This window comes from Neovison vison, chromosome 6 (genome assembly GCF_020171115.1).
Source record: "Neovison vison isolate M4711 chromosome 6, ASM_NN_V1, whole genome shotgun sequence".
Lineage (NCBI taxonomy): Eukaryota > Metazoa > Chordata > Mammalia > Carnivora > Mustelidae > Neogale > Neogale vison.
The window spans coordinates 687,776-706,076 of record NC_058096.1 but is presented as its reverse complement, the minus strand read 5'-3'; the positions used below and the strand labels follow the sequence as shown (position 1 = coordinate 706,076).

The window sequence follows — 18,301 nt, the reverse complement described above, 5'->3', positions numbered from 1 at the left end:
CCACGGCGGCTGACACACAGCACAGGACTCTCCGCGGCCTGTGGCCCGAGCCGCAGACTGTGAGGAAACACGTTCGTTAGCGCTGGGTGGGACTTTATACAGAGCTAGACCGTGCGTGTTTCTCTGGGCCTGGTGTTGGCGAGCGGTTCCGTTCCGGTCACCCGGAGACTTGCCGGCTCCCTGCAGGGTCCTGCCTGCCGCCCACCTGTTTAGCCCGAATCCTCCTGGACCTGCCAGGAGAGGCACCAGGACACCAGGTGTGGGGAGGGTGGGCCCAGGCCTGACCGGACTCCAGAGCCAGGGGCTGCTGCCGCTGACCTCCGCACAGCCTGCCCAGGTCTGCGTGGCTTCGGATGTGGGGGACGCAAGAGGGACTCGGAGGTGGGAACCTCCCCGTCGTCCTGCCCATGCAGTAGCTGTGTCTGTTCGCTGACTCCACGTGACCACACGGCGGGGGCGCGTCAGCCTCAGACGCCCCCATGTGCAGTTCTTTGCTAGTCTTCAGAGGGTCCAGATCACTCCTCCATATCGCGCCCTCATCTAAGGGACATCTAAGGGACAGCAAAAGCAAACAGAAACTAAGCCGGCTGTTAGAGGTGGCCCGTTCCCCTGCGCCTGGTGCTGACTGCGGGGTAGTGGTCAGGACGGCCCCCCAGTTACACACAAGGAAGTGGCCACTTCAGAAGCGCACCACCCGAGCTGAAGAGCCACTGGCTTCTGGCGGCGACGCCCAGTGACCCGGAGCTCCAGGAAGCGTGCTCTTCAGAGTCCGTAGCGGGAGACAGGACCACGGGAGCCACAACAGAAGTAGAAGACATCAGTGGGAAGAGGCACCCCAGGTCCTGTGTGGAAAGTGTTTCCTAGTTGTCCACTCCCATGTCCCTGGGGGTGCAGGAACTGCCCTGATGACCGCCCGTCACCTCTGGAGCCCCGTGGGGATGGCGCAGAGGCTGCTCCTGGCACCTCACCGTGGAAACGGTGGGGAGCTTAGCCTGCGCCCCCAGGCCGCCTGCTGCTGGGCCTCACCTCGGCCCTGCTCCTTCCTCAGGACCCTGTAGCTCGGAGACGTGGAGAGGGACCCACACACCGGACCCCCGAAGTCCCCAGTGGGAAAAGCGGGAGGTGAGCTCGCCTTAGATGGTCCCTGTCTCCTTGCCTCCACCCCAGGGGCACTCTGTCAGCCCCCTGCCCTGCGGAGCCATTAGCCGCCTGCTGACCTCCGAGGCAGAGTCTGCATTCATCCCATCGAAGCCCCAAGAAGAGGTCACTACACGGAAAGAGGGAAGATTGTCGGAGAATTTCTCTGAATTAATAGAAGGAACCAAGCCCCACATTCAGGAATCCCAAGAATTCCCAAACAAGCGAAGCAAAAAGAAATGCACTTTATACGTATCTAAAACCGCATGACATCAAGACCTAAAGTAAACCTCCGAAGTAGTCAGAAAGGGAATGTTCCCGAGGAGCAGGCGCGAGCGTGGGGACATCTCAGCAGCCCCCCCCGAAGCCAGAGGTCGTGGCGTGGCGGAGTAGTTGTGAGCCCGGCTTCTGTCTGACGAGCATCTTCCAAGGACCGAAATGCGAGCATTTTCAGACTCACAGCCATGACCCACAGGCCTGGCCCTTTGGGAGGACAGTGACCACGGAGGGAAGACTAGAGGTGCGGGAAAGAGGGACATGTTTCGTTCACAGAAGAACAGGCCAAGAAATGGTGGTGGTTGTGACTGCGTTAGGACGGAAACGTTCAGGTGAACAAAAGCAGCAGTTGTCTGCACGCCTACATCAAGGCTGCCTGACTCGTGGGGTGAACAGAACAGAACAAATGGACAGAGACAGCTGATGTGTGCTTCGGATGGACCAAGGGGAATTCGGACTTTCTGCTGGTCACCGTGTCACCCCAGAAGAGGCAAAGGTACAGAGAGAGATTAGACTTAAGATGAACGTGTTAAAATGTCAAAGTGACCGCTGACAGAGAAGATTTGACGTCTGTGACTTCCACCCCAGAAAAGAGTTTACTCACGTGACTTCCACCCCGGTGCTGAAGGGAGAAGGGGGCGGGGAACGGGTCTGTACAAAAGAAGAAAAAGAATGAAAACCACAAAAGATACCTTAGAAAGTCAGCACATTTAGACGTACAAGATAAAATAAAATGGCAGAAATTAGTCCCTATGTTTGTAATTATGACCAAAGTAAAAGTAACCTTTCAGTTAAAAAGTAAGACTATCAGACTTTTAAAAAGATGAAAAATAAGCAAATAACGAACAAAACGGAAAAAATCTAGCATTGTTTCCCCCAGAGACGCTTCTAAAGAATGCAGACCCAGCAGCACTGAAGGACAGTCTCTCCTGGGAAGACTCGTGCGGGACACCCGCCACACCAACACGCGCATCAGCTGGGCGGGAAAGCAAGACTTTAAGGCAAATTCTACATTTAGTCATTTACGTACCAATAAAGGCTCAGTTCACCAGAAGATACAAGTTCAAAACTTGTCTGCACCTAAAACATACCTTCAGATACATATAAAGAAAAAAATCAACAAATCAAAAAGGTTAAAATCTGAGGACAAGTAGGGAGCCTGCCCCGACTGCTGTGACAGACAGAGCTTGGACACCGTTCCACCCAACATGGAAGTCAGGCCCAGAAACATCTACACAGCAGGGTCCCTCATTACACCATCAAGGGAACTCACCATCCATCAAAAATTGGAATCCCGTGGGCTGTACTCTCTCACCAAAAGCAGTTAAGTTGAAATCAATAATTTAAAAATGACTTTTTAAGAAATTGTCTTTATTGAAAGTTAGGGAAGACCAAAAAGCAAAAAAAGGGTGGGGGGGATACCAGTTTCATGGGTAGGAACATGAAATATCTTTAAAATGTCAATTCTTCCTAAATCAAGGTACAAATGTAATACAATTCCAGTCAAAATCCTAACAGGGGTTTAACATGCCGTTTAAAATTTATGTGGAAGAGCAAAGGCCAAGGATCATCAAGATATCAATGAAAAGAATATGAGCCTGGGGGCCTCGGTGGGTTAAAGCCTCTGCCTTCAGCTCGGGTCATGATCTCGGGGTCCTGGGATCGAGCCCCACATCGGGCTCTCTGCTCAGTGGGGAGCCTGCTTCCTCCTCTCTCTCTGCCGGCCTCTCTGCCTACTTGTGACCTCTCTCTCTCTCTGTCAAATAAATAAAATCTTTAAAAAAATAATAATAAAGATATCAATGAAAAGAATAGACAGTTGGGAGAGCCGTCCTGGCGGACGCGGGGACAAGCTATAGGGCCACACCGCTGGAGACGGGGTGGGCGCCGGGAGCGACCCTGGGCCAGTGTGCTGCTCAGAGAGCCCCCTGGTCTGCTGGCCAGGCAGCTGCCGGTGTGGATGGCAGGGGCGAGGACAGGTGGCCATGGTCATCCACGTGGGGACATTGACCTGAACACTGCTTACATGTCAAGAATTTCAACACAAGAGAGGAAAACAGGACTTTGAAGAAAACAGAGCTCTTTCTGTTCTCAAGTCAGGGAAGGGTTCCATAACCAAAACATGAGCACAAACTATGAAGAAAATACAAATGAATTTGTCTACATTAAAATTTAAAAATTACCTTTCTAAAAAGACAGCAAAGGAGAGTGGGAAAAAGATCTTCCCGGCACGTGCAAATGAAGTAGGACTAATATCTGAACTATGAAAGGGGTTGTTGAGAGTAAGCCAAGGTCACCCCACGGAAAACCGGCACAGACACAAGCATTTCACAGGAGAGACATGAACGCAGCCTAAACTCGCCCGTGGTCTGCTCCGGACAGCCAGCGGCAGGGGCACGGCGCGCCCGTCTCGTGACAGCCCAGTGAGTTTCAGCCTCCGCCTGCATCGCGGCTCTGTTTTCTGTTCCAGTCCAGCATCCGGTGCAGGCGGCAAGGGGCGGAGAGCGTCCATCTCATGCACCTGTCCGTCCCCGTCCGCCTTCCCTTTCCTCCTACCGTCCGTCTCTCCCTCCCTCCCTCCCAGTGATTCGGAGACACATGTGAGTACTGGGAGTCTGAATTTTTAATGGCAAACACATCTCAAAAAGTAGGAATCCCCTTAGCACTTTTTCTGCTCCTTCCTTAAAATATACAGAAATGGCATCCCAAGGAGGTGAAGGGCTGACTACTTCAGGACAGAACCAAGATGAGAGGGAGGCCCGTGACCTCCACCATCCACCCGCCTCTCTGCCCTCCTGCTCCCCGGACCGGCGTTTATCCAGGCTGCACCGTGCGCCCAGCCAGTGTCCCCCAGACGTCACTTGACATTCTTGCTGCATGGAGGGAGGGAGAGTCACCGCTGGGGAGGCCATTTCTTCAGGAGAAGCAGCCGGAGCTTAGGGCCAGGACTGCCGAGCTCCCAGTGGGCGGTGGCTCCCCGCCAAGTGCTCCAGCCTCCAGTGGCTTCCTCCGTGTGCGCGTGCGGCCCACCGGACACACCCCCTGCTTACCTGCCCGGGCGCACCGGACAGGTGGGTGGGGAAGCCCCCGTGGTTCACGATGGTGGTGCTCCCCAGAGGAGGTGGACAGCACTGCGTGGCCGGCCGCTGGCTCGCCTGATGCCCCCACCCTGCAGATCAGCACGGGGGCAGCGGAGACCAGACAAGCCCCGCTCCGCCAAGCGGCTCAGTGCCGGAGCTAACCCAGGCCGGTTCTGCCGCCAGGGCCCCACCCTCCCCTGCTGTCCCCGGCGGTCCTGACCAACACACAGCTGGGCGCTCGTGGGGACCCGAGACAGACAGGAGCAGAGCCTGCCCGAGGGAGGAGTCCAAGCACCTGCCCGGAGAGGTGGCGGGACAGGAGCACCGAGCGGCCGGGCCAGCCGACCTCGCGGCCCCAGGGACACCTGAAGGCTCCCCACCGGCCTGTCCCCGGGCCCTTCGGGGCTGGTCATGCTCCAGACCACGTCCCAGCGTGAGCGCTGCCTCTCGTGGAAATCCGGGCGACCGTCAGAGCACCCGGCGTGCCCCGCCCCCCACAGCCGGGCAGCCCTGGGCCCGACTCACATGGCCTCTGCTTCAGGCTCCCGCATGCTGCTCCAGAAGCGGGGTCTCCGCCCCGTCCTAGGAACTCGTAGTTCCCGCCTTGTCACCTTAGCCCCGTTCTAACTCCGCCCGAAGGTGGGTTCAGAGCACGCCCCTGCCAGGTGACCTGTGGGACCTGTGCCTGCTGGATGTAGCTTCCTGGGGCCAGTGTGTGCGTCCGGCCCCCCAGCAGTGCCCCCTCTGCTCCTTCCTCGAGCCCCGGGATGCTGTTGGGTACTTGCCATCTTTCCTACTTGTCGCCTAAAGAGGAGCCTTTGCTAGGCTGCCCAAGCCACGCGGCAGGGTCTCTGACCCTCCGGGTCCCTTCCTGCAAGGTCGTCTCGCCGGGGCACAGCAGGTGCAGACCATGTGTTGCCTCTCCTCCCTGTGACTTCAGCGGGTGTCGTGTCCCCGTGGCGGTGTTTCCTGGGTGTGCTCTTCTGACGGCCTCCTCGGGGCTCAGATCACACTGTGCTCAGTGATGTCAGGTCCCGGGGCAGACCTGACACGGGCCGGGTCAGCCCCAGCCTTGGGTGCAAACCTGACCCGCAGCACCGCACCAGCGGCTCTCCACTGAATCTGACCGCCGCTCGGATGCACCCAGAGGGCCTCCCTGAGTCAGGGTGGCCGGTGCTCCCAGCAGGCCCACCCTGAGTGCCGCAGGTCAGGGGGCACCCCGGAAGACAGGGAGAAGTCTGCACTTGGAGGCAGTCGCTCTGTCCAGCAAGGGAGGGACAAAAGCAGACACTGTGACAGCTGTGTCACAGGAGCTGGCCAGGAAAGACCAGGGTGGTCAGTTCTGCAGCAGCGGCCTTTCTCACGTCTCAGGGGCTCACACGGCGAAAGCCTCACCTCGAAGGCCCGACCAGGAGGCCACAGGGGGTCGCGGCTTGGCTCCCAGCGGCAGCCGGGGTCCACGCACCTCACGCTGCGGGAACAACAGGAGCTGGACCGAGCGGCACGACCCACTGTGGCCCCTGTGCCTACTGCCGCACCCGTGCAGCAGGACCGACGGGGCGGCCGCGTCCTCCTCACGCTAGAAGGGGGTCTGGTGTTTCCGTGGCGCTGCACTGCGGACGGCCCTCAGCGACCCACTCCTCTCTCGCTCCGAGGGGCATCTCTGAAGGCTCCTGAGTGTCGCGGTGTGTGTCCTCAGGCAGGAGCGCCGCCTCCCTGACACACTTGTGTCTCTGGGGACACCAGGTCCTCCCTGAGTGCCCCGCCCACTGACCCCGGGGGGCTCTGGGGCCGGCCCGGAGCAGCGCTGGGACACGTTTGGGCCGGGCCTGCTGTCAGGAGGAGGTTAGGAGCGGATACATTTCCCAGACTGCGGTGCAGACCGTGCAGGTGAGCGAGGCCTGAGGGCATCCGGCCGAGTGTCCAGCACTCAGCCTTCGGTGCCCAAAATATGGCCAGGACTCACCACAGTTACCTTTACCTTCTTTTGGGTTTTTGACCTAAGAACTGAGGCCCAGATGGGACGCCCTGGGTGGCTCAGTCAGTTGAGCGTCTGACTCGTGATCTCAGCTCAGGTCATGATCTTGGGGTTGTGAGTTCAAGCCCCGCATCAGGCTTGGGCTGGGTGTGGAGCCTAATTTAAGAGAGAGACAGAGAAAGAGAGAGAAGGAAGGGAGGGAGGAAGGGAGGGAGGAAGGAAGGAAGGAGGCCCAGGTAAAAACAGCTGAAGAAAGCCCAGTAAGTGGGGGACAAAGGGACAGAGCGGCCCATTTGGAGACATGAGATGCAAACAGCCCTCACAGCCTCTTAGAGGTGCTCACCTGCCCCCCACAGAACCTTCTGGCACTGCATTCTGTGATCCTGGAAGGTCATCTTGGGGAGGCCTTGCAGGGGAGGCAGGGCTGGCTCAGGGTGAGGTCCAGGCCGAGCGAGGGCTGGAGTGGGGCCAGATTTGCAGAAGGGGGCGTTGGCACAAGGCACCTGCATTCTGTAAGGACAGCATGACCTCGAAGCCCCTCGGGGCCCGGCAGGTCCTGTTCTGCGGCTCTCAGACCCTCCCCACAGAGCCAAGGGGCCCAGTGGCCTCCGCAGGCCTCCCTCGCCTGCATGTGGTCTGGGGATTGCTGCCACCAGGCCTGGGTGAGCTGCCAGGGAGCCGAGGAGAGGAAAGGAACTGGGTGCTCCCAGCCCGTGGCCCATTGGTTTCCCAGGCCAAGTCCTTGCGCTGTGCGTCTGCCATGTGTCCGCATGGCCCTCTATTTGTGCAACGTCCTGTTACTGCCTTTTTAATTTGGTGTGACTGGTGCCGGATGACAATAATCTTCTTAGCTCTCGTGTCCCTCCTACCCCAGCAGTTGACCAAGCTCCACCAGCTGGCCATGCAGCAAACCCCCTTTCCTCCCCTTGGACAGACCAACCCCGCTTTCCCCGGTACGTACCCAGCTGCCCTCTCTGACCTCCTCTCTTCTCACCTGGGGACTCTCTTTCTGAACGGTCGTTTCTCAGGGCGGCGAGCAGAGCAGGTACAGTTGTAGCTGCGGATGCCGAGGCTGCCGTGTAGACGCGCAGCAGGGGGCACGTCGCACGGGCCGGGCGGGAGGTCTGTCTGTGTGTCCTGCGGTAGGCTCGTCACCTCGCGAGGGCCTTGTGAAGGGACATCTGTCCCCTCGAGGGTCCTTGCCTGCTCTCCGCTGCACCCAGGCATTCTGGGAGCCCTTGTGCAGAACACACGGTGTGGCCGTTTGGCCAGCCCTGAAGCCTGCTCTGTCCAGGAGCAAGAGCTCAGACAGGCAGCCGGGGGGGCCCTCCTGTGGGAGGCCAGTGCACTGCCCTGGAGCGACACCTGCCCAGGCCGGCACCCAGCCCCGCCCCAGGGAGAGCCGAGATGAGCCAGCCCCCAGCCCAGGGCACCGTCCCTGTCGGCACCCACTTGGCACAAGGGTGAGGGTGGGCCTTCACTCGGCCACGTCTGGCCAGCCAGATGTCCCTTCCTCCCTGGTGAGGGCGGGGTGTGGCCTCGGCCGCCGTGCAGGTGACCGCACCCCGGGCGCGCTGGTCGGCTGCGCATGCGCCAGTCAGATCTTGAGCTTCCCTAGTTGAAGTGAGCTTGCTTATCTCCTTGAGGGCAAAACATTAAATCTGTTTCTTCTTTGCTCTCCAGGAGAAAAGCTGCCTTTACACTCCTCCGAAGAAGCTCAAAATCTGATGGGCCAGTCGTCAGGTAAAACACAAGCACCCTAGACGGAGAGAGGGCAGCCCAGAAGGCGGGCACCTGACCCACCCGGGCTCCAGGTCGCTGACCTGGCGGGGGGAGGGGCCAGGAGGCCTGGTCGCGGCTGCCGCGGGGACGGCGAGCGCCTCAGCACCATCCAGGCACACGGCCCGTGGGTCCGGCCCAGCTGCTGCTCCCGGGAGGCAGTGTCAGGTCCCCGGCTCAGAAGGCGCTCAGAGCGCAGCTGCCCGTCAGGAGGGCCCCAGGGTGGCGGTGCAGTGTGTGTGTGGGCGGGCGGCCGCGGTGCAGAACGGACCTGACCTGCGTTGTGGAAGTGTATTTCGTGGGAGACGCACACGGTCAGGGAGCAGAGCACCCTCGGCCGGATTTGTCCACACGCATCTGGTTGCTCTAACATCCCCTGGGCTGTCGCAGGGCAGGCTCTGGTAGGCTGACCCCATGGCCCGGTGGGGGCAGGGGGGCGAGGGGGGGCAGTGACCCTGCTGGAGCCTTGTGACAGGGCAGAGTCGGTTCCCTCGGGGGGGCGCCGCCTGCTGTCCCGTACCCCTTGGGGTCAGAGCTCCCAAGCAGGCCCCCTCCAGGTGTTGGCCCCAGATCCTAGCGACGGGCCCTGTGCCGAGAGGCCGGCCCTGATGCTGCCCGCACCCCAGTGGGTTCCGTCTCAGCGCAGCCCTCCATGCAGTGAATGCAGAATTTAATGAATGAAAATCAGAGAAAAACGTGTAGGACAGCCTTGATGATGGAAACGGGTATCCACCCTTGCCCATGCCTGTGAGCCCGCCACAGTTCATCCGTGACTTCCCACCCAGCGACGGTCTCCCAGGGACAGCTGGGGACCTAGGGGCCTGGCTTGCCCGGGACACGGAACCCCCACTCCCCCAGCCGCCCACCGGCCCTGCCCGGCTCCCCCAGCACCGCCTGCAGGCCTCGGGGTTGTGTGACGTGTGTGCACTTGGCCGCTTTAAGGCGTCCCTGGGATGACCTCCCACCCCGAGGCCCCCGGGACCCACAGGGAGAGCACACGCGCGCGGGTCCCCACACAGCCGCGGGGGGAGTAGGAGGCGTGCTGACCAGGGGCGATGTCACCAACGTTCGCAAAGCAGGTCGGGCCGGGGGGCGAGGCTTGACCCCTGTCCCAGCGCGGGCAGCGTCCGCATCTCACGAGGGAGGCTCACTGGGCACGAGGCCCCCAGACAGGAAGGCCGGCTGTGGGCGGGCGAGTCTGCGAACCGGCGTTTATTCCCGTGCCCTCCTGACAGGAGGTCTGACCCTTTCCTCCCCGGGTCAGAGTCCGCCAAGGTGAGCGGACAGGACTGTGGGCTCTCTGTCCTTCCCCGAGCAGGCTGGGCGGGCCTTCCTGTCGGGCTGCCCCCGGACTGAGCAGATCTCCTAGAGGACATTCCGCCTGTCACTGTTTACGGGATGTGGCAGGACGGTTGGACGGTCAGATAACTGTATTGAAAATAGCTCTCTGAGAAGAAGATAAAGAACAGACACTCTAGATTTAGCTGCGCAGACGGGAATGAGGGTTCCCGGTGAGTTGGTTCATTCAGCACTTGCCAGCGGCCCCCCCAGCGCGGAGGGCCCCCCCAGCACGGGGCAGAGCCTGAGGACCGCAGTGCGTCTGGTGTAGGGGACACCAGTGCCGTGGAGGAGGAAGCAGGAAGACGGGAGGGGTGAGGTGGGCAGGGAGGCGATGGCGGGAGCAGAGGGAGGCAGGGTGGGCGCCGGCGGAAGCAGCAGCCACAGTCTTGAAGGCATCCGACTCCCGTTTCCTTAGGCTTCTCGGGGCCTGTGGAGCGTGGACCGAGGGGCAGGGCAGAGGCAGGAACCCGGAGGGAGGCGAGGAGAGGGCTCTGGCTCCGGGGTACTCAGACGGTGTGAGCCGGGCTGCAACGCCGTTCTGCGGGGCAGGCTCCAGGCGCACGCGGGGCCTGCGGGGGGCACGGGGTGTCGGCTGTGCCTGGACCTGGTGCTCGAGATGCCTCTGGACGAGGAGACAGGAGTGCTGCGGGCAGGGGAGCCGGCTGGTCCTCTTGCGGCCCCGCACACGTTGGGAGCAGGAGTCGACCCCGTCCTGTGAGAAGCTGTCTCTGGTTTGCTAGGCCCCAAGCTGAGAGTGTCACGATAAAAACGGGGCCTGGGGACCCATTAGGTCCATGTCTGCCCTTTCTGCACAGAAGCGCACCGTCTCTACTGGGCCTGGTGGCTTACTGGCTGACTGTTGAATCCGTGGGGCTGTCGGGGCAGGAGAGCAGCCGTGGGGCTGTGGGGCTGCAGGGCCGCGGGGCAGCACTGCAGGGCTGTGGTGCAGGGCTGCAGGACAGGGCATCAGGGCTGCGGTGTGGGCTGTGGGGCAGCGGGGCTGTGGTACAGGACTGCCGGGCTGCAGAGCCGGGCTGCGGGGCTTCAGGGCAGGGCAGCGAGGCTGTGGTACAGGCTGTGCTGCGGGGCTGGCAGGGCTGCCATGCCAAGGTGCGGGGCTGCGGGGCTGCGGGGCAGGGCCGTGGGGTTGCCGTGCGGGACCCGTGGCTCTGCCGACACAGACAGGGTGGAGGGGCATCTGTACTGGGGTACATAGGGGGCCGTAGGACACCCACTTGGCCAGCATGGGGGCCCCCAGAGGTCTGTGGAGGGCGTCCCGACATCACACCGTGGTGCAGGACTGAAACCAGCATGTGTCCAACATGACAACGTGGAACGTCACCGTGCTAAGGCTCTTTGTCCTTGTTCGGAGAGAAGCTGGGCCTCCAGACGTAGGCTGCATTTGGGACCAAGAGCTCACAGGGCCTGGGCCCCCAGGACGTGTGTGCCCCGCCCGTGGGGACTGTGGGAGGCCGTGGGGGTGGGCACGATGGGAGCAGCCTGCTGTCAGCCTGACCTTGTCCCCTTGGTGTGCCCAGGTCTGGACGCCAGCCCCCCGGCCAGTACTCACGAGCTCACCATTCCCAATGATGTGAGTATACCCGCGCCCTCAGCCAGCCCCGACCACCCGGACCGCTCCCCTCCCTTCCCACGGCTGGGTACAGCGGCCACAGAGAGGCACACAATGTCACGCTCCCGAGAGACCAGACAGGAAAGAGGGGACTTAGGGGCTGGGCCCTGAGGAGCACGTGGGCCAGGAGCGCTCTGAGGGTCTGCTGCAGCAGGACACCCGTAGCCGGTGCCACGGCCTGTCCCTGCGCAGGCTCCGCTGACAAAGTGGCCTCATGAACCACCCCCCCACACACGCCCAGCCCTACCTGCTGTCCTCTGACCCTGATGATCCTGAGGACGCGGACTCCGATCTGAAACCCAGACACCAGGGGGGTGAGGGCCACGTGTCCTTGAGGGGCAGCGGCTCAGGTCAGGCTCACACAGGAAGGACTGGCCTTCTCGGCTCAGGTGTCAGTTGCCTTTTCTGCCATCGAGCCGAGGCCTTCCAGGTCCTTCCCTGCTTTGCCCCTGGCACTAGCCAGGCAGGAAGCCCTACGAGAAATGCAGAGCTGTGGCGTCTGGGGTTGGCCCATCCTGCGTGTGGACAGGGACGGGCAGCAGGCCGGGAGAGGAGCGAGGCGTAGGACCGGAGGAAGGCACCTCCCCCACCGCCCAAGAAACAAGAACCCCCCCCTCCTCGGGACCCTGGCGTCCGGCTGCAGGTGACGCGCTCCTGTGTCTCCGGGAGTGGGGGTCCGCTCAAGGGAGCCCCTGACTCTGCCGTCCTGCGAGATGGTCCTTGACCAGCTTGGTCGCAGGCAGCCCCCCGAGGCTTCACCCACGTGGTAGATGCAGGGACCACGCTGCACGCACGGGGCTTCTCCTCTGCGCCTTGACGGAGGCCGCTCTGCTCACGACAGGCGGGCTCCCGTTCCAGCCTCCCTTCCCGAAGGGACCGGCACCCAGAAAGCAAGAGAAGGGGCTGAGGCTCAGAGAGCGGGCAGCGTGCCCTCCCGCGGAGTCTCTCAGAAAGAGGCAGGAGGATTTGGTGACACCACTGCCGGGGGGGCTTTCCTGTGCTCCCCCCGCCACCACAGCAGGACCTTCCAGTGGGCAGAGGCGCGTGGTAAGCGCCACCACACGTAGGCTCCGTAGCATGGGGACCCAGGCCGGGGCACAGCCGCCAGCCGTGTGGGACCTGCTGCTGGCGGCATTTGGCCTTGGGTTCTGTGGCTGATGTCACAGTGGGGTCCTCGCAGGCCCTGTGCCTGTGGTCACCCCACACTTGGGCCCTGTCTCTGGTCCCAACCCCAGATTCACCCAGAGATCTAAGGCCTCATACAGGTGACTCTAGGATGAGAGAGAGGACAGGTGTGTCCCCACAGAGCCTGGGGTGCAGCGAAGAGGAACCACGGTGCTTGAAAGTGTCTCCGTGGCTTCCCTCGGGGCTCCCCGTGGCAGCCCGCTGGGTAAGAGGAGAGAGCTGGGTGTGGGTCGAGGGGCGTGCAGGAGGGCGGGGGCTTGGCCGGGGTTGGTGTCCCTAGTGCCCAGCCGCCTCAGCGCTTTCTGGAAGAGGGTCACGTTCCACACGTAGGTAAGGGGTTTGGAGCGGTGCCAGGAGCCCCAGGCCGGCGGGGGGCAGCGCTGGGCCCCTCGGGGGTGAGGCCCCAGGGAGGAAGAGAGGGCTGGACACGAGTACGTTTTCAGCAAGGAAATGGAAAGAGCAAGACACTTGTGAGAACGTGGGGCCCCCGTGCCAGAGGGGACGGCTTCCTCCGATGGCTTCCTAGAGGAGGAAGCAAGCCGGTTCTGCAGGAGCCTCGGCAAACCGCACTTGCACTGGAGGGGGAAGCTTCTGGAAGGGAGGTTAGGCTGCTGGAGGCCAAGGAAGTGTGCGGATCCTCTTGAGTGCCGGCATCTTCTGGGGACCCTCCGTCAGGGGCCAGTGCTGCCGCCCCGCCGCGGCCCACGAGCCCAGCAGGCCCCTGCCTTTCCTGGCGGTGTCGGAAGGCAGCCCTCGCGACGTCTCTGCTGCCAGAGAAGGACGAGTCGAGGCTCCAGGCCGGGGAGAGTGGCTGCTCCCTCACAGACAGGGCGAGGCGGGAGCGGGGTGCGGGGCTTAGGGAGATGGGGCAGGAGGTGGAGGGAGCCGGGCGGTCCCGGGGTGGAGGCTTTCTGAACATCTGCAGAGACTCTGACGGTCTAGTGAGGCAGCCGACCTCACCCAGGGAAGGAGGGCAGAGCTGAGAAGCTGGAGGTCACCTCAGGGACAAGAGCTGTTGTCACTGCGTAGGTCCAGGGGCATCTGTGTTTGTAAATGGTGAGTTCATGAGGCCACTTTGTCAGCGGAGCCCTGCACCTGGCTCCAGGCTCCCTCTAACCCTCGGGCGCGTGGACAGAAGCGGGCTTCTAGCACGGCCGACGCTCCCGGCCCGGCGACTTCCCCCCAGGTCCCGGAGGCAGACTTGGACGCTGCCGCACTGGCCCCACCCTGCTCCGTGACCGCTCTTGGAGCTGACCTCCGCGGCCCCAGCTCGGGCAGGGGCTCGGTTCTGCCCCCAGGGAACATGGAGAGGTGCCAGCCGCCGCCTCTGTGGAGGGTTCTCTCCGGCCCTAGTTGCCCCCACACTGCAAGGTGGGCTGCCCCAGAGAGCCGGTCTAGAACTCGGGCCGCAGTCCAGCCCCGTGTGTGGCTGCTTCTGTGTCCAGGGAGCCCTGGCTCTTACCCTTCTGGCTGCTTGACTCTTGGTGACCCGCCTGTTCCTTCAGATGGCCTAGGGTGGCCAGAGTTCACACCGTGGGAGGCACAGGGGGCGTGTGTCCTCAGAATTGCACCAAGTTCCTCAGAAGATGGGTTTCAGCAGCAAAAACCTTTAAACTCTGGCTTCAGACAGACATTCCTCCACCCCAAGACACGGCCAAGAGGGCCCCAGTGCCGACGCCTGCATGCTCCCCGGCTCCCAGGTCCCCAAAGCACAGCAGGGGAGGTGACGCGGCAGGTGCCTCTCCCCTTTGGGACCTGTCTGGACTCGCTGCGGCAGGCAGAGCCCGGGCACCCGCAGCCTCAGCCCCAGCGGGAAAGCTACCTGGTGCCCGGCCTCCTGGGGGGTGGGGGCCGGTCCTCATCCTTCTGGGACGGCGGAGGGCGGAGTGGGGTGGACGCCTGGGCTGCCCTCCCTCGGGGGCCTCCCAGGACTCTGCCCACTCAGCTCTGGGTGGGGGCTCTTCTCTGAGGAAGTTCTCCCTCCTTTTTTCCAGCTAATAGGCTGCATAATTGGACGCCAAGGGACCAAAATCAATGAAATCCGACAGATGTCTGGCGCTCAGATCAAAATTGCCAATGCCACAGAAGGGTCATCCGAACGCCAGATCACCATCACGGGGACCCCAGCCAACATCAGCCTTGCCCAGTACCTCATCAATGCCAGGTGAGCGAGCACAGGGCCCTGTCCAGCGTGTCACGTCCAACGTGTCGCTGGCTGGACAGGACGCTCAGAGGGACGGGCTCGCCCTTGCGGGAGCCCAGACTGTGCCCGGTCCTCTGGTGGCTTCTCTCTCCCACCTGGGCGTGGGGGTGGGATGTGGCGGAGACAGTCTCCACACAGACTTGGGGCTCTGCCCCCGTTCTGCACGTTCACACCTGACCATTCACCCTGCAGTCTCGGTTGGGGGCGAGCTGGTCACAGCCCAGAGCATAGAGGGGGGCTACGCGGCCTGAGGTCAGCCACACGCTTGGGGTAATTGGGTTACAGAGTCTCGGAGAGCACATCACTGCTCCGTTCTCTCACACGCCCCGTGGCTGGAGACACGGCCAGCTCCCAGCCCCCGCCAAGCAGCGAATCTGGGCATGTGGGAGGGTCAGAGGGGACACCAGGGGCAGGGCAGGTCAGCTTCCCAGCCCAGCGGCGTGCCAGAGAACAGAGTGACCACGCCCGGGGCCAGACCCTGCTTTTTAACTCAGAACATCAGGCCGGCTCTGGGGGGACCGGGTGGACAGGGGAGACGGCCCCCACTGCGGCCCCCACTGCGTACCATGGGCAGCATGATGCCGGCGCCCCTCCCAGAGCCGCTGTCCTCCCTCGGGGGCCTCCCCAGGACTCTGCACACACTCAGCTCGGGAAGGATCATGGTGGCCGAAGCTTGCCCAGGCGGTTAGTGACACACCCTGGCAGGTGACAGGGAAGACGGACGCTGCCAGCCTGGTCCCAGCGGGCCCTCCTCCCTCCGTCCTGCCTCGGTCTCCAGCTCCCGGCCACACTTCTGACCCGCAGGACGGGGCCGGGGCCGGGGCCCGGGAGGACGCACACAGCGAGCCGTTCGCTTCCTGGCCCGTTTTACAAGAACATTGTGACCTGTCTCCCCTGTGCCTTGTCCCCTCCAGGCTGACATCTGAGGTCACTGGGATGGGCGCGCTCTAATCCCGCCCGACGCTCTGCTCCGGGGACCCTGACCTGCACCGCTGCACACGCTGTACAGACCGCCCGCCCGCCGTCCGTCGCACATACAAATAGAGGTTTTCTTTGTTAACGGAGGTTACCTGTGCCACAGACGTACACACCCCGACAAAGCAGATCGGTCGGATACCCGTCAGCTCAGGCTCTGTCCCTGGTCCCTCTCTCGCACTTACGTTACGCTCGTGTGTTCGTGCATCGGCATGCCGTGTTAGTTCTTTTAAACGCTCTGGGGCGCTCCCATCTGTGACGTTTTAGAAATACTGCCCCTTAGTGTCCATGTACCTGTTGAAGAATTAGTTTGGCGTTTTGACAGCACTGCTCACAAGCCGTCTGTCCTAGACCGTCTAGACCGTGGCTGCTTTGAGCGGTTCGTCCCACTCAGCACCCCTCGGACTCTGCCCGCCCCCGCAGGCCTGTGCTCCCTCGGCCCCGGCCACGCAGGCTGCATCGGGCAGGGGAGGGAGGATGGAAGACAGGGTCCTGGGCCAGGGTGCAGGCGAGGTGGGGTGCTGGCGTCCGGACCACACTGAATTGTCTGTCACGTGCTGGGGACGCACACGGGGACCCCCAGGCATCTTCCGGGGGGCTGGCCAGGAAGCACCTCTGCACCATGTTGGAGTTAATAAACGTTCTGCGCTGTCCTCACTGGCCCTGCTCCTGTCTATGCCCCCAGCGCCGCTGGCTCCGCTGCTCGCGCACGCACACACACACGCCGGCTGATCACGGGTTACGGTCTCGTCCCCTCCCACCCTTCTTAAATGTCTGACTTGCAAGGTCATTCTAGTGTTGCTTTTGCAAAACTTCCTAAAATGACAATAATGGAAATCCTGTTTCAGATTCGTAGAGCTCACCTCTCCCCCGACCGCCGCTATGTGCTGGAGGCCGGCCCCGCACGCTGGCCAAGCCGCTGACCGGCGGGAGTGTGGGCACGGCCCGGTCCCTGCACGGCTGCCTGCCCCGCTCGCTCGCGACGGGCAGCTCTGCCTACCTGTGCTTGACTGGAAAGCCTCGTGTGCCTCTTCTGGACCCTGAAGCTCTTGGCGGGGGCGGGACGCAGGCCCCCCGTGGATGGCCCCCACCCTCGCTCACGGCAAACAAGGACCGAGGCCCTTCCTGTCTGCTGTGTGTGCCCAGGCCGCCTGGCCGAGGGGCTGTGCTCAGGGCCGGAGCTGGTGGGGCCGCAGTGGACCCAGGCCTTCCTCCGGGCACAGGAGCTGTGGACGGCCAGTGGACCGTTGAATAAGTATCTTAGAAACAAAAGGAGCCACGGAAGTAGGAGAAGGCCGCAGCGGGGAGGGCGTCAGAAGTGCCGTGGCACTCAGACAAGGCGTGGCCCCGAGGGGCGCGTTCTGGAAGAGATGAGCTGGCGGAGGGGCGGCGGCAGCTCGTGCAGGGAAAGACAGAAGCGCGGGAGGCCGGGAGTGGAGCCCGTGAGGCCCGCTGGGGACAGGAGGCTGCAGGGACCAGCGGAAGGTGGGGCTCGGGCCAGGGAACACCGTGTTCCAGAAGCATCTTGAAGATCGAAGGATGGCCGGCAGGTCAGAGTGGGCCGTGGGAGAGAGGGGCCCGGCAGGCCGGACGGCTCCCGGTCTGAGCTCTGGGGAGGCGACTCGCCATCATGAGCGGCAGGTCTGCGGCAGTGGCCGGGGATGAGAGCTCAGCCGGGACTCGCTGGGGTGACAGGAGACGGGGGCCCTGAGGTCCGTGACGGGAGCATAGTCTGGGCCAGAGAGGCGCGGCGGCAGTGCCCGGGGGGGACGAGGAGGGCCCCGCAGGCGCTCCATGCAGGACCCCCGCCAGGAGTCAGGAAGAGGCCGCCTGGGTGCCGGGCGTGTGGCAACCCCAGGGGTTGCCCCCAGCACTGTGAGGAGCTGAGCCCAGGGAGCGGCCCCACCCCCGGCGAGGAGGTGTTGGTGGGGCGGGCACATGGGCGTCCCGCACTGGTCTCCGTGAGGGCCCCTGCACGTGTGTCTCGGGTAAAACAGCTGGGAGCGGGGTGACCGGTATCGGCTTGACTTTCCAAGACGCGTCTACACTGCTTCCCGGAGTGGCTGCTGCGTTCTTTTCTTTCTTTTCTTTTTCTTAAATTTATTTGACACAGATCACAAGTAGGCAGAGGCAGGCAGAGAGGAGGAAGCAGGCTCCCTGCCGAGCAGAGAGCCCGATGCGGGGCTCAATCCCTGGACCCTGGGATCATGACCTGAGCCGAAGGCGGAGGCTTTAACCCACTGCGCCCCGCAGGTGCCCCGTGGCTGCTGCATTCTCCAGTCCCTGCACGGCGCCGACGGCCAGGTACGGCCCGTGCTCGGCAGCACGCGGCACTGCTCAGTCTTGCTCACTTCAACCGTCCCAGAGCGCATGGGGGAGGGCGCAGCTCGCCGTGCATCCTTCCTGGGGCTCAAGGGACATCTCTACCTTCTTTCTGAAGTGTGTACTCAAAACTTTTGCCAATTTTTCAATGTGGTTTTTTAGATTATGAAGTTTTGAGGACACTCAAAACATGTTGTGCGTGAGTCCTCGATCAGACACGTGCTCCACGAGTACGTCCTTCTAGGCTGCGACTCGTCCTTTCAGGCTTGCGGGGACGTCCCTTGCACAGAGCACATGTTCGGTCTTGATGCAGTTTGTTCTTCACGGCCACACTCTTAGTGGTGTCACAGCTAAGGAATCTCTGACAAACCCGAGATCACATGATCTTTTGTGTA

General features: G+C 62.4%; 1 protein-coding gene across 12 annotated transcripts in view; it reads left to right on the top strand.

Annotated features, from left to right (window-relative positions):
• PCBP3 (poly(rC) binding protein 3) overlaps nucleotides 1-16,237 on the top strand; it is a 247,388-nt gene extending 231,151 nt beyond the window's left edge. For 5 of the 12 annotated variants that reach the window (XM_044250769.1, XM_044250768.1, XM_044250779.1 and 2 more), the window contains 5 exons: nucleotides 7,346-7,424; nucleotides 8,155-8,214; nucleotides 11,130-11,182; nucleotides 14,401-14,570; nucleotides 15,524-16,237. In XM_044250769.1, the coding sequence (XP_044106704.1) occupies nucleotides 7,346-7,424; nucleotides 8,155-8,214; nucleotides 11,130-11,182; nucleotides 14,401-14,570; nucleotides 15,524-15,560 (399 nt within the window). In that variant the 3' untranslated portion in view covers nucleotides 15,561-16,237. The remainder of the gene's footprint in view (nucleotides 1-7,345; nucleotides 7,425-8,154; nucleotides 8,215-11,129; nucleotides 11,183-14,400; nucleotides 14,571-15,523) is intronic. The other 7 variants (XM_044250780.1, XM_044250771.1, XM_044250774.1 and 4 more) reach the window with 3 other exon arrangements.
• Nucleotides 16,238-18,301: the final 2,064 nt, after the last annotated feature.